The sequence below is a fragment of the Myotis brandtii genome, unplaced genomic scaffold (genome assembly GCF_000412655.1).
Source record: "Myotis brandtii unplaced genomic scaffold, ASM41265v1 scaffold374, whole genome shotgun sequence".
Lineage (NCBI taxonomy): Eukaryota > Metazoa > Chordata > Mammalia > Chiroptera > Vespertilionidae > Myotis > Myotis brandtii.
In genome coordinates this window covers 6,413,875-6,429,029 of record NW_005364372.1, presented here as the reverse complement: position 1 = coordinate 6,429,029, position 15,155 = coordinate 6,413,875, and the positions used below count along the sequence as shown (strand labels likewise).

General features: G+C 35.4%; 1 protein-coding gene across 1 annotated transcript in view; it reads right to left on the bottom strand.

Annotated features, from left to right (window-relative positions):
* The window catches only part of AGMO (alkylglycerol monooxygenase), a 269,591-nt gene that overhangs the window by 111,942 nt on the left and 142,494 nt on the right, over window positions 1-15,155 (bottom strand). The window contains exons 11-12 of the mRNA XM_005872327.2: window positions 14,381-14,463; window positions 7,375-7,480 (exon numbers count right to left, since the gene is read on the bottom strand). Of these exons, the coding sequence (XP_005872389.1) occupies window positions 7,375-7,480; window positions 14,381-14,463 (189 nt within the window). The remainder of the gene's footprint in view (window positions 1-7,374; window positions 7,481-14,380; window positions 14,464-15,155) is intronic.

The following is a 15,155-nucleotide window of genomic DNA, read 5'->3' as shown; positions in this document are numbered from 1 at the left end:
TTATTTACCTTCTATAATTGAAACTTTGTTGCTTTGAGTGGAGCTCAGAGCCGCTGCGGCAGTTTGGCTTCCTCCATCATTGGGGAAATTAAGCCTCCTGCTTGCTCCAACTCCGTGGCTGCCGGCCGCCATCTTGGTTGGGTTAATTTTCATATAGTCGCACTGATTGGCTGGTGGGCGTGGCTTAAGGCGTAGCGAAGGTATGGTCAATTTGCATGTTTGTTATTAGTGTAGACTAGAGGTCTGAAGCATGAAGATTCGTGCAAGAATAGGCCTTCCTTCCCCTGGCTGCCAGCACCACCTTTGCTCCAGCTCAGAGCCGCCTTCTGCCTTAGTGTGCTGCCCAGAGGCCTGGAGTGGCCGGGTTGGGGCAGAACACCTGTGTCATTGCCATGGCGACGACACAAGCATCCTGGCCCAGCTGCCATCTTTGTTGCATCAATTTGAATATTCCCTCCTTATTGGCTGTGGGCGCCACCATCTTTGTCATGAAGTGACGGTCAATTTGCATATTACATCTTTATTAAATAGGATAATTAGTATGATTATATAATCTGTATTCTATTATATAATATATAACAATGTTTTACATATATATTTTATCAGAAGTGGGAGTAAACAAATGGTGGGTCAAACTAGGTTTACAGTTGTTGGTATGGAAAACAATACAATAATTAATAAATAACAACAGAAGAATAAATTCTGTGTTTCATGTACTCAGAACTGTAAATCTACTTCTGCCTCACCCTTTAAAATCCCTTGTGACTTGTATGAAATCCAAAGAGAACAGTAGAGCATTTCAAAGTCTAATTTTTCTCCAAAGGCCCACATTCCAATGACCCAACTCCATCCAAAGGATACCTGAATTCACTCACCTGTACCCTCTCTCTTGAGAAAATCTCATCGACACATATTTATATTATTACTCCTAAGGTCAAATACATGCTTAAAATGATGCTGGCCAGAACTAAGTACAAATACACTAAATAATGGATGAAACTGCCCAGAAGGCTGCTTGAAGAGAGTAAAAATAATCTCAAACTCCTAAGTAAAACTAAGTATATCATACAGTTTTTTTGAAAACAGGTACTTTCCAAGATACGCTATTTTGCTATAGCTTTACCTAGATTGCTTTCTATTTGCTCCCTTATAATACTAGTATAGAATCTACTTTTTAGGGGCATTATTACTGGAGTTAATATGAATAAAGTATCTCCTCCTTTTCACCTGAAGATTTTCCTCTGAAATAATGAAATAAGCCTGAATGAATACTACCACTGCAGGTTGAAATAAGCCCACCATTTTAGCTGTCATAGGGCTGAATTTAAAATAAGTGGAAATCTCATACAAAACTATTCATAGCCTTCCACAATCCATAAGAGTATTTAGCACATTGAGAAAAATAATTTTTTGCATTGTGATTTGCACACAGCATCAATAACAAAAACAGAAGAGCAACCTTTAAAGTTTCTCTAAATTATCTGCCTAATGCATTTTGATTAAACACGTCCACATGTTTATTGTAAGCAACTAAATATGTCTTACACTGAGATTTCTTTGTGTGAGTGACACCTCAGTGATTTATAACGAACACTTAGTGAGAATAAAGGGAAAGAATTATATACCTCTGGTTACTTTTATGCTAGGCCCACTGACAATAATTTAATCTTGCTGAATATTGATAATATTCTCTGTGCAGGGCTATTACTGGCTTTTGGCACATGGATTCTCAGAGAGCCTTTGTAAAGACTTGCTGTCATTTACTTCAAAGATATTGGCTTTAGGATTCCAATACCCAATGCTCTCCAGATCACAAATTTGTTCCAGGCTCCACTCCAATGACCTGACTCCATTTCCACTGGCCGGGAATCCCTCTAAGCTCCATCCTTACCAGTAAGAAACCTTGTCTGGAAGATGGGTTTATAGCAAGCAATTTTTTTAAAAAAAAATCTACTTCGATAATTCATTTGTTTGGAGTGACTTTGTAGGTTTGAAAGAGCATGGTGGTGATTATATGGAGGTGCAGTCAAATTCTCACAGAGCACAGTGAGGATCATAATTGTATTAGTCCTGTCTTTTATGACCTCATGTGTCATGTACTAAAACATCTCATAGGTTCAACTCTTCATTTCTTAAAGATTTCTTGGAATCTCATTCTTCTTAGTGAATTAATTATATAAATATAAATCAATAGCAACTATTTAATCTGTGTGGTATTGTATTATTTTTAAATCACATAATCAGTATGAAATCTTAAACACTGAAGTAACTTTAGAAATCTACTTCATTCCCTTGACCTTACAGATGGTGAAACTGAGAACTAAGTGACTTTCCTCACATTGTTAATTCATAACAGCATATGTCTGGAATCTGAATCCAATTTTTTCTCCATCTCGTCACAAGTAATTTAAATACATGTATAAAGCTAGGCCAAGCCAGTGTCAGACATTGTCATAAACAAACAAAATTTAAGAGAGGTATTACCTTCTTGTGCTGTAAATGAGATTGAAACCCTTGGTAGAAATAGTATAAATGACAACATAAGCTGTGTGGAAAATTTTCTATTAGCTTTTAATCTGTAGCAGCCAATTCCCCTGGACCTACTATATAGGCATGCAGAGAGGATGACACCCGTTAAACAGCAAACTTAGGAGTGGCAAGTGAGTGTGTCAGGCAGCAACCTTCCAGCGGTGCATGCTTTTCTCTGAGATTACATGTCCAAATGGTGATTAGTGAGCTGGCAGTCTCCCTCGAGACCTAACAGGACAACTAATATTTGAGAGTCAGAGAGTAAAAACTTAGGAGTGGCAAGTGAGTGTGTCAGGCAGCAACTTTCCAGCAGGTGCATGCTTTTCCCTGAGATTACATGTCCAAATGGTGATGAGTGAGCTGGCAGTCTCCCTTGAGACCTAACAGGATGCCTAATATTTGAGAGTCAGAGAGTAGATCTCCACTTCCTCCCTGGAGAGAAGGTTTCAACTGTCAATGGGTTCAATACCAAACAGCCAATTTTGCTCATCCATCTGAACATTTGCCTAGGAAAAGCTGGCACCTGCCATGTTTCACCTCAGAGAAAAGGAATGAACAAATTAGCTAGCTTTTCCTTTCTGTAACAATTTGATCACAGCGAAGTAACTTCCAGAATGTTGTTAAAAGTTACACATAGCTTTTGTTTGTTTGATTTACTCTAAAGGAAGCTTGGTTCACCAGTGACATGCAGAGCTTATGAAGGATAAATGCATGATTTTTGAAAGATGCTTATTAAAAGTTGTTAAGTCTTGTTATTTTTTGTTAATAGTATGAAATCATTAGATAAAATATGACTTTTTAACCTTTTTCACATTATGGCATGCCTGGGAACATTAGGTATTCTAAGTAACTGAATTTTTCAGCCTACTTACAGTTATTCCATGAATATAATAAAATTGTACTATATTTTATGTACACTTACTAATGGTTATTTACTCATGCAGTTCACTAATTAATAAACCTCAATCTAGGAACCAGAGTGATTAATGGGCAAATGTCTACACATGTACAAAGAATGCACATAAAAATGCAAATTTAAACTTACCTCTGTCACCTTTAAATACAGAGATATTTCCAAACACAAAATACCTCTCCACCATTATAAAAGTAAAAACTGTAATACTTTGGGGGGAGGGGGAGCAGGTGCTTAAAAATTCATCTATAATAATAAAAGGATAATATGCTAATTAGACCAGATGTCCTTCTGGACATCATCCCGGATGTTCTTCCAGATGAAGCGGGGGCTAGAGGTAAGAGCCCGGGTCCCGGGTGCCTGCTGGTGGCCAGAGGGAAGTAGCCCGGGTCCTGGTTGTAGTGTAGTGACAGCAGCCAGGGGAAGGAAGGCCTACTCTTGCACGAATTTTTATGCATTGGGCCTCTAGTTTAATTATAAAAGAAGGGGTAGTTCTAAAAACTAAAATTCTATTAATAGTGATTCTTTGGGGTGGGGGAGTTTGATAGCATTTCTTAAAGTTATGAGTGAAAGTTTTAGTGATAAAAATGTATGCTTGAAATTGTCTCTATTTTTTAGCCAGCAGTAGAAACAAAAGCAGACTTCTAAGAAGCGTATCATATATTCGAGGAAAGGAAAGGCCATGTGGTTGAAAGTGCCAAGTGATAATTTGGATACCTGGGTTTTTACTATAATTTTCAATTTGGCTTTAGGAAAATTATGTCATTTTCATGCTACAATTGCTAATGATGTTAATTGGACACATAAACATAAAAAGGTTTATAGCATCATATTAAATAAGCATTAATAAAAGTTACCAAATACCTAGATTTAAAAAGAAAAACTATTGTAAATTTTTATTTAATATCTTAAACATACACATAGATAGAGAGAAAGAAAGTAGGCCAGTGTATTACACAATATGCACATTATTTTTCAGAAGACAGTTTCCATTAACCTTGACTATCTTTACTTGTCAAGCAGTTAATATGACAGAAGAAATAACAGATTCTCTTTTCCCATTAACCTTCGGAAAGGAGACCCCCATTTCCAGTATTTATAACCATTTGACACAATCTATTAAAGCAACGAAAAGACTCCCCCAAACAGAGATCTCCAATTTGCTCACTGTGAATAAAACAAATACATAATCCAAATTTGACCTCACTTTCAAAGGCATATAAGACAGTTTCCCTAGTTGTCTTGCCTATTTTTAAATTTTTTATGGTGGTAAATAAACCTTGGAAAATTCCTTCGTAGATTTTACCACCTGAAACTGCAGCTGTTGGCTGCCACTATCAAAGCCTCACAACTCCAAACTCACGTGCAAACCTCATCAAGGGCAGACATTTCTAATTGATTCCAGAAGTATTTCTTTTGCTGAGATCAGGGGGCAAAGGAAGAATAATGAGCAGCTTTTTAGAGGGAATTGGGGGTTAGGGTGTTGAGGAAAGGGGGAGGGGAGCTTTTAAAATCTCAGGGCTTGGCCAGAAATGCATAGCAATTTTACGGTCAATTGGCGAGAGCATCTGGAACCAGGCATCCTGGCCTCGTAGTTGATGGTAGTGAAACCAGCTTACAGGCAACAGCAAGCCCATAATGAGTCCCTGTCATGTACTAGTGGAAACCACCTTGACGTTCTGCCAAATATCCCTGCACCTTTTTCTCAGGGTCAGGATTCCCCTTAGAGTCCTCCTCAAATATATGAAACACTGTCCCGTGGATCGTAACCCATTTGAGCTATTCGTAAAGGCAACTCAAAAAAGGAAAAACTAAAAACTTAGGTCTTGTATGTGTTTAATTCCTCGAGTGCTGACAAGGCTTTATATCACAAAGCCATGTTTGCTTTCATTCGGGGGATATATTTCAAACGCAGCAGGCCATCTTGTTAGTGCACGGAGAGTGTCGGATGCTCAGGCCATAAATCATAGCACAGCGCGTGGCACACGGGCTGGAGGAGGCTCTTTGTTATTTCAAATGCAGGACAGGTGATTAGAAAAAGGGGCAGGGCCTCTCTTTTTTGAATGCCAAGCAGAAAAACTAGGTGATGTGGAAATAATTTCTTAGGAGTAAATGATGTTTACCTTAAGCCCCTGCTCGTAATTCACCAGGCTGCCACTGGTCGATTACACCCACAACTAAGTCAGGGGAAAGGACAGCCATGAGAAATGGAGGGGATGTGAGTCAACAGGATGGAAGCTGGTTCAGTGGACAGAAATGGGCCATGCAGAAAACTAGACTGCTAACATTCCTGACTTTCTATTTTTACCCAAACAATATAATTAATAGAGATTGGATCCATTTTCCAACTCACTCAAAATTCAAAGTTTGCAATGGTGAACTAAATTCAACATGTTTGCTCTTCTGGTTAATCTACTCTTGGCAAGGAATCACTTCCTGCTTTCAAACAAGAAAAGTAAAGCAAGCAAAAAAAGACAAGACAAAGTAAACTAAACTAAAAAATGCATTTAAAATGCTTCTTTAAAAACTCAATTTTAATGTAAAATTCTGCTAAAAACACCTGTTTTGATAATGTTAGTATAAATTAATCAGAAATATATAGAATGTGTGTTCCTCATAATACACATAATATTAAAATGGGGGGAAAAGTGCTTGATGGTGGAAATCTTTTTGAACCTAAAGTATTTGGTAAAGCACTTGGTGGATGTCCACATGAGGACTTTTAAAAAAGGGCCTAAGGAATAAGGGATGGATGGGCAAGAATAAAAATGTATTTATGTCTCTTAATTTTTAACCATCTTAATAAAAAACATGATATATAGAAAACTATCATGGATTAATATTTTCTAGGGTGCACATTCATAGTAGAAAAATCCCACAGGGCCAATAAATTATAGGAAATTTAATGCGATAATTTATAATGAGGAGACTATAGAACTAGTCTCCTCATTTTATAAAACAAAAAAAAGCAGCAATATATTCTAATATTGCTTTAATTTGTTTACCAAGTATTTTTTTGCTCATAGAAGGTATTTACTTTTAGAGGAATCACAGGAAATGGACAGTAATCTTGGTGGATGTCCACATGAGGACTTTTAAAAAAGGGCCTAAGGAATAAGGGATGGATGGGCAAGAATAAAAATGTATTTATGTCTCTTAATTTTTAACCATCTTAATAAAAAACATGATATATAGAAAACTATCATGGATTAATATTTTCTAGGGTGCACATTCATAGTAGAAAAATCCCACAGGGCCAATAAATTATAGGAAATTTAATGCGATAATTTATAATGAGGAGACTATAGAACTAGTCTCCTCATTTTATAAAACAAAAAAAAGCAGCAATATATTCTAATATTGCTTTAATTTGTTTACCAAGTATTTTTTTGCTCATAGAAGGTATTTACTTTTAGAGGAATCACAGGAAATGGACAGTAATTTTTTAAAGAGGAGCCTCAAATAAATAACCCCAAATAGCTTATTTTCACCTGCTCCTTAGCCTGTACTATGTAATCATAATTCTGTAGAATTATAGGTAATTGACAAAATATGCAACAATTTTCATTTTCGCCCTAAAAAGAAAAATCTCAAGTGGCAAAGTCTTTGCCAAGAACTTCTAGTAATTAACTTCTACTATTTGTTGAGAACCAAGTATGGTGGCCCAATTTCTTTATAAACATCATGCAATGTAACTTGTCCAACAATTGTGTGAGATTAGCCATGTCAATCCCAAATTAGAGACCAGAAAACTGAGGCTTAACACTATTAACTAGCTCAAAGTGACACAATAAGTTTTGGTAAGTAGATGAACAGGTAAAAATTTCCCACAAGTACTAGTCACAAAATAGACAAAAACGTTATTGAATAAATGAATGAAATAAGCAGTAGATGTATAATCCTGCTATAGGCACCGAAAGCAAATGTCTTACCTCAAAAGCAAATGACAAGAAAGGGATGAGAGGCTTCAGATGGCCAAATCGACACAGCATTAGAAACACCAAGCAACGGGAAGCTTCCACAACAGCTGCCTTAGGTCTGAAATAGTGTCATTAACAGACATTAGCTTTAAGTATGCTCCTCACATGTTTACATGCAATAATTAATACAGTGATATACATTTCTTTTAAATTTAAAGAATTGTGCTGCACTTTCATATATTTGAGGAGCATGTGCCTCTGAAGCTGTTTGAAAACAGGCATTAAAGGAAGAAATAAAATGCATCTTTTTAAAAAACTGTTTATCGATTTGAGAGAGAGGAAGGGAGAGGGAGATAGAAACATTAATGAAGAGAGAGAATTCATGGATCGGCTGCCTCCTTAATGCCTCCTGCTGGGGATGAAGCCCACAACCCTGGACATGTGCCCTGACCCCAGAATCAAACCAGCAACGTCTTGGTGCGTGGGACAATGCTCAACCGACTCAGCCACATTGGCTGGGCAATAAAATGCATCTTTTAAAGAAAATCTGTTCTTTACCAATGTATTGCTTAGTTTGAGCATTGATGAATCAGGGTGAAGCATACTCTAAACTATTGAATAAAATAGTAAACAACTAAATTTCTAAGGTTTAAAGTAAATGACACTTCCCTCACTCAATGCTTTTACCTGTACACTTCATTCATTAAAAAGTGACTTGGTAGGAGGACTGATATAGTTAAGTACTCTAAAATAAAGAAAAGTTGAGTTCTGAAATATTGGGAATGTGAAATTTGTGTAATTATACCTAACATTATAGATCCTTGTTAATTATTATGATGAATATTTTCTGTATATATGATATCTAAAATATATGAAATACATGTATTTATGTATTTGGAACAGTGTTGAATGTCACATGCAGATAAACATTTATTCACTGCCTCATAATGATGGTAATAAACAGATACTTTATCAGTTTAAAATAGTTTGATATGACATTTATCTAACACTTGTTGGAAATTTTAGTATTTTTGTAAAAGACAAATAGTATTGTTATGAAGGTGAATTTTCTAACTAAAATATTAGAGAATCAATGTCATTAAAATGCAACTATATTTATTTTAGAATATAGAGGTATATAAAAAAAGGAAACCTAAAGTATATTTTTTAACTTAAGACTTTCTTCTATTGTCATTAATTTATGACCCATTGTTTCTGTAAAATTGAATATAATAACAACATTTTAGTACAAAAAAGAGAACGCATTTTTAAACTCAATAGAAACAGGATAATAGTTTATAATCTGTTTTCATTCAAGTAATGTGATTAAGTTTTTTTGTGGAAAAAATATTAAGAAAGCTTTTTCCTTGTAATGTCGTAACTCATTATGATAATTTTTAATGATATATGGGTAATTTTAAATTTAAAAAAACAAGATTCCTATTTTAAAACACATAGTTTTTGTTGTTTTTAATATATCTTACCTTTTAAACTTTTATATTGTGAAATGAAACATACATATAGAGAAGTATAAAAAACAGAAATATGCCGCTGGGTGATTTTCAACAAATAAGCAACCATGTAACCACCACCCATTATCAGCACCCCAATGATACCTCTTACCTCCTCAATATTTTCACCCTCCCTCTCTCTCAGCAAGAATCAATCCCCTGACTTTTATGGTAATCATAGCCTTTCTTGCTCTTTTTTAAAAAAATGTTTTACCACTTTAGCATAAATTTCTAAAAACTAGCCTATAATTTTATATCTTTCCTACATTTCATAAATGGGATTATACTGTATGCACCTTTTTGTATCTGGCATCTTTCACTCAGTATTGTGTGTGAGACAGACCTATGATGCTGCAAATAGCAGGGGTTCACTCTTTCACTCCTGCATAGTATTCCTTTGTGTGGGTATACAAAATGCATGTAACCATTCACCTTGTGAAGAACATTTAGTGTTGACAATATATGTTTATTGTAAACAATGCTGTCTGCACATTCCCTTCCATGCGTTTAGGTGTATTTTTTAATACATAACTAGGATTGAATTACTGGATTACAAGATATATATATATATACATACATACACACACATATATATATATACACACACACATATACACATAGACATATATATATACACACACACACACATACACACATACATACTAGATATATGTTAAAATTATGTTAGAAAAATTCTCAGTTTTTCAAATTAAACATCACAAAATAAACCCCTCTCTTCAGTGTGTGAGCATTTTAACAGTTGGTATTATTAATTCTTTTAATTTTAGTCATTTGGGATGTAAAATCTTTGCTACTTAAAAAATTTGCCAATAGCATCTCCTACTTGGTTTTATTTTTTACTGTCTTAATGATAATTAATTTTTGAAAAACTGACTTTCTTAATAGTATTATAATCTAGTTAATCAATTCTATCTAATGCATCATAATTAGGTCTTTTTGTACCATTTACTATTTTTACATACTCCAAAGTTATAGACGTACATTACTATGCTACCTGCTGGAATCTGTATTGGCTTTCCTCTCACTTTTCAACCCATAATCTCCTGACCCCAGAAGTAATTTTTATGGTGTGAAATATTTGTCAAGTTTATTTTTCTTATTCCTATGTGGAAATCCAATTTTTCCAAGACCATTTACTGAAAAGCCAGCCTTTTCCCACAGCTCTGCAGGGACACCTTTATCACAAATCAAGTCTATATATATAAGCATAGATCTCTTTCTAGGTTTTCTGTTCTAATCTTTGTGCTAATAAAACATGTCTAATTACTGTGGCTTTATAATAAATCTTGATAGGGAGTTATGCAACTCCTGTTTTTTTTTAACCTCAACACTGTGTTGGTTATTATTGAACTATCTACATATATTTTAGAAAGATCTTGTCAAATTCTAGGAAGAAACCTTTCACAATTTTAATTCTGATTGTATTGAAATGTAATATATGGCCTAATATATGGTGACAGAAGATGGTTTTACTTTGGGTGGTTGACACATGGAGTAATATACAGATCTTGTATTATAGAGATGTACGCTTGAAACCTACATGAATCTATTAACCAACGTCACCCCAATAAATTAAATTAAAGATAAAAGGATGGAAAAAAGTAAATCAATTTGGTATTGTAATCTTTACAATATTGAACATTCCAATCTATGAATATAGTTATCTCTCCATTTATTTAGCTCTTTATTTTTTCATAATATTTCAATAGTTTAACCATGTTTATAAAGAGATTTCATACTCATTTTTTTAGGCTTGTATTTACTTGATATTTGATATACTTGATGCTGTTGCTTATACAGTCATGTATACAGTAATGACATTTCAGTCATCATGTAGGATAGTGGTCCTATAAAGCCGGGGACACTTAAGGGTAAATGGTTTGCACTTCTCCTCCCCAACCAGAGGGTAAATAGCTGAAATCAACCTACTCAGGGAGACAGATAGCAGAAATCCTCTTAGTGCAGCGGTTCTCAACCTGTGGGTCGCGACCCCTTTGGGGGTTGAACGACCCTTTCACAGGGGTCGCCTAAATACATCCTTCATATCGATATTTACATTACGGTTCATAACAGTAGCAACATTACAGTTATGAAGTAGCAATGAAAATAATTTTATGGTTGGGGGTCACCACAACATGAGGAACTGTATCAAAGGGTCGCAGCATTAGGAAGGTTGAGAACCACTGTCTTAGTGCCAATTGCCAACCACACCCAAGGACAGATGAAGTTAAGAGGATAAATCTCATTTTGATACATCAGCATAAAGCTGATGAATATTTTATTGAGATCCTCCTCTAACAACTCTAATTGCCCAGCCTTAAAAAACCCTAAAAAAAATGAAGGTCCAGAGTATCCTCTCCTTTCCAGGAGCATGCCTGTGCCTCCCACCCCTTTCTTTCCCCACAGGCATGCATCTCCTGAATTCTAATGGACCCAATGAGGCTTGCAACCAGGGCAGCAATGGTCAGTGGCAGTTCATCCAAGGCAACCCCCTGAACCTGCCCCTAAGATCCCCTTTTCTCTGACTTCTTATTGAGCCAAAGCAGACCAGCCTAGGCTTATTTCCCCAACCCTTTATTGTTTCATTGTCCCCAGTCTTAATAAACATCCCCTAAAATTAAAAAAAAAAATTATAAAGGAGACGAAAAATTCTTATTGCCTAGTGAGTCTTAGCCCTTATAAGGTTGTAGTGCAATGCATTACTGTTTTGTGCTGGTCTTACTTTATCAAAAGTAAAGCTATAGGCTAGAAATGCCTGGAGGCACTCACCTGTCCCTGGTGAGCTTCCGAGGGACATCTCCCCTTTCTAAACCAGTGTTGCAACAGAATGGACCCTAGTGATTATTACTATATCGCAAAACACCCTTCAGCAATAACCATTGGGAACCTTTGACTTACATGCAGGTCCTGGAGTGTATAAGGCACATAAGGAGGTTTGGGGCAGAGAGAAAGAGATAGACACAGAGAAAGGGAGGGAAGGAGGAATGGAGGGAGAGAAAGGGAGAGGGAGAGGGAGAAGGGGAGGAGAAGGGGGAAGAGGAGGGAGAGGGGGAGGGGGAGAGAAAGAGGGACCTGGGGTTCTTCTGCTTTTATAGGGGTTCAAGGTGGGGCCTAGGGTTTCATGGGCTCACTCTTTTTAGGTGAATTTAAAGTGTGGGAAGAGAAAAAATAAATAGCCCAATGGTCAGTTTTTCAAATCAACCAGGATCTCCGGAATAAAGGGGCCTCAGTAGGGAGAGGCCACTTTATCCAGAGAGCCTGCCTTGAAGTGGATCTCTTTAAAGTGGATGCTTCAGCAATCAAAGCTTATGTCAAGCACTTTTGATACAAAAAGGAAAGCCAACTGTCTTTTTGGTAGGCTTACACTACCATTAATTACTCACATGTTTGATATGATGCTGGTGTAAACAAACCTACTATGCTGCCAGTCGTATAAAAGTATAGCACATCTAGTTACAGCAATAGAATAAACCATTCAGGTTTGCTTAAGTACATTCTACAATGTTGGCACAAACACAAAATTGCATAATGACAAATTTCTCAGAATGTATCTTAGTATGAGCTCCTGAATAAAGCCTGAGGCAGTTTAGATTTTTAAGTGATTATATACAAGAAGAATAATTGGATATTATTGTAGACAGCTTTCTTATTTTGTCTAGTATCTGTATCCAGAGAGAAAACCAATCTTCATAAAAAAAATGAAGCTATACAATTGCTATTGGCTGATTGTCAATTTTATTAAGTGCATTCAAATGATAGAATGGTGATGTTTAGTATGTGATTCAGATTTTTTGGATCTGAGTAAGTATTTCAGGTAGACTTGAGACACATTTTTTCCATTTTCCTGTTTTATGGCTCAGTATGTACTTGACTTCTAGTGTAGAAAAGTAGGATAGAGAGCCAAACAAAATGAATGGTAAAATAAACACCATTTTTAAAGTATTGAAGGAAAAAGGTTTAGAATTCTACACGTTGTTTACATATGGCTATGTGAAATGTGCCAGCTGCATCGTTCTCTACCAAATGTTTCTATGGAATGCATATTATAAACAGTTTCATTAACCGGAAGTTCATTTGGAATTGGATCTTGATGAAACTCCAGAGTCTTGTGCTATTCCAGAACTTGAAATTAATGATTATTGATTATCTATTTGGAAAACAATAATACCACAACAAAGATAAGATTTCAAGAATGACAGACCTTTTTTTGCAATTTTTCACCAAGTAAATTCTATAATTTCTGAATTCTGGACCATATGGCTTGGCTTTGTGTTCTGTTCAATATTTTACTGTCTGTTTGACTTTCTTAATTTATAAAATGTGCTTTATATCAATATTATCTGAGTATTGTTATAAGTATTAATAACCACTATATATGTTAATTACCTAAATGTTGGTATTAGTATTAATATTAATGATTGATAAATACCGAGCAATAACAAAAAAGTATTTTTTTATATACCTCATGCCAAAAAAGCAATTTAAAATTGTTCAAGTGAATGTATTTTATGGCCTGTGTAGTATTTAAAACAGGATTCCTTAAATAAAATATCCCGTGTGAGGGTTAAGGATATAAACTTTAAATATATACACATTCAGACATATATTAAGAACTATTCAAATGGCAAAGGAAAAATACTCAAATGTGTTCTATATTTTATTAAGTATTCAGAATTATAGTCTATGTTTTGCCAAATTAATCATTATATTCATAGATTTTCTTTAATAAACTGAAAATCCCAATTTTCATTTAAAAGCCTTAGATTTAAAATGCACCCTTGACATAAAATCAGATAAACTGTTACTCTGTTTCATTGAAAATACAAGGGTGAAATTGTAGTTTTGAAACGGAATTTTTGGACTGTAACCTGGATTCTTTGTCTGCTGGAATCGAAGAATGAATCCATGGACAGAAAATGGCATAGCAAAGGTAGAAATTTATTGAAGAACAAGTACAGACTCCCACGTGTGGAGAGGGAAAGAGTCCCACAGACTGGACTCCCACGTGGGGAGGGGGGAGGGTCCCACTGAGTTCCTTTTCCCTATGGCTTATAAAGGCTACAGATCCTGGTGCCTTGATATCCCCTCTGATTGGTCACTATTCCCTTAGACTGGTTACTATAGTAACTCCTGAGGCCCTTCTCCTTCATTGTTCTCCTATTCCTTCTGGGCTTTCTTCCTCCTCCTTTATTTTGTAAATATAGACCTTTCTTAGCTACTTCCAGCTCCCTTGTCTTATGGAAATGTAGCTGCATCCGGCTTCCTTGTGTGATGGAAATGTGCCTTCTCCCAGTCTGTAGCCCTGTGTTTTTCCATGGACCCCAATTCTAAAAATTCCCTAAGCCTGCCTATATTCCCCTAAAGTTCCTGTTTCAGTTTCAGCTTTATTTCTTCAATAACAAATGTTTGGTGAATAACAAAGTTTCACATGTATTTTTAAAACTACATTATAAAATTATATAAAAAGAAAGAATTTCACATCTTGCCTTTGATCCAGAAGAAATCCGATGGAGGTCAAGGTCAGGATAAAGAAGCAGACCCTCAGAAGGAGAGTGAGCTGAGTCAGTGCCTGTCATACAAACACACAGACCAACAGGTTTTTCAGGAGAGTTACCGAAAGGTGCATTAGAATTGAAAGCTGACATGAAAAACAGCCCCAAATACACCATTTGTCACTGACATTTTTCAAAGAGGTTGACATTTTCAAAAAGAAGACATTTGGTTTCCCTAATGTCATTTATCTCCTTGGATGCTTGAAGAATGAATTAGACAATTTCATAATGATACTTTACTTAGTGTTTTTTTTTTCTAAAAATTCTCCTTTAAAGTTTGACTTTTATAATTCTTTGAAGTACCAATGTCCTCGTGTATAGAGAAGTCACTTAGATTTTTGTGAATAAATACCACATTCCAATAACTATTTTTAATAAGGCCAATTCTTTGTGGTTTTAAACATAAAGCTGTCTTGAATACAAAAATATGTAAAGGAGAATGTCTTTATGAGTGCAAACACATAGATGAAGACAATTTCACACACAGAAATCTATACATTTGAAATCTATATGTTTATATAATGTCAAAAGTATTATATTTGGAATTATAGTAATAACAATTTTGCCATAATTATAAATAAGTTATGCATTCTTTAACATTCTTACTTTCTTATTTATTCTTAATTTTTATTTATTGATGTTAGAGAGGAAGGGGAGAGAGAGAGAGAGAGAGAGAGAGAGAGAGAGAGAGAGAGAGAAAGAGAGAAAC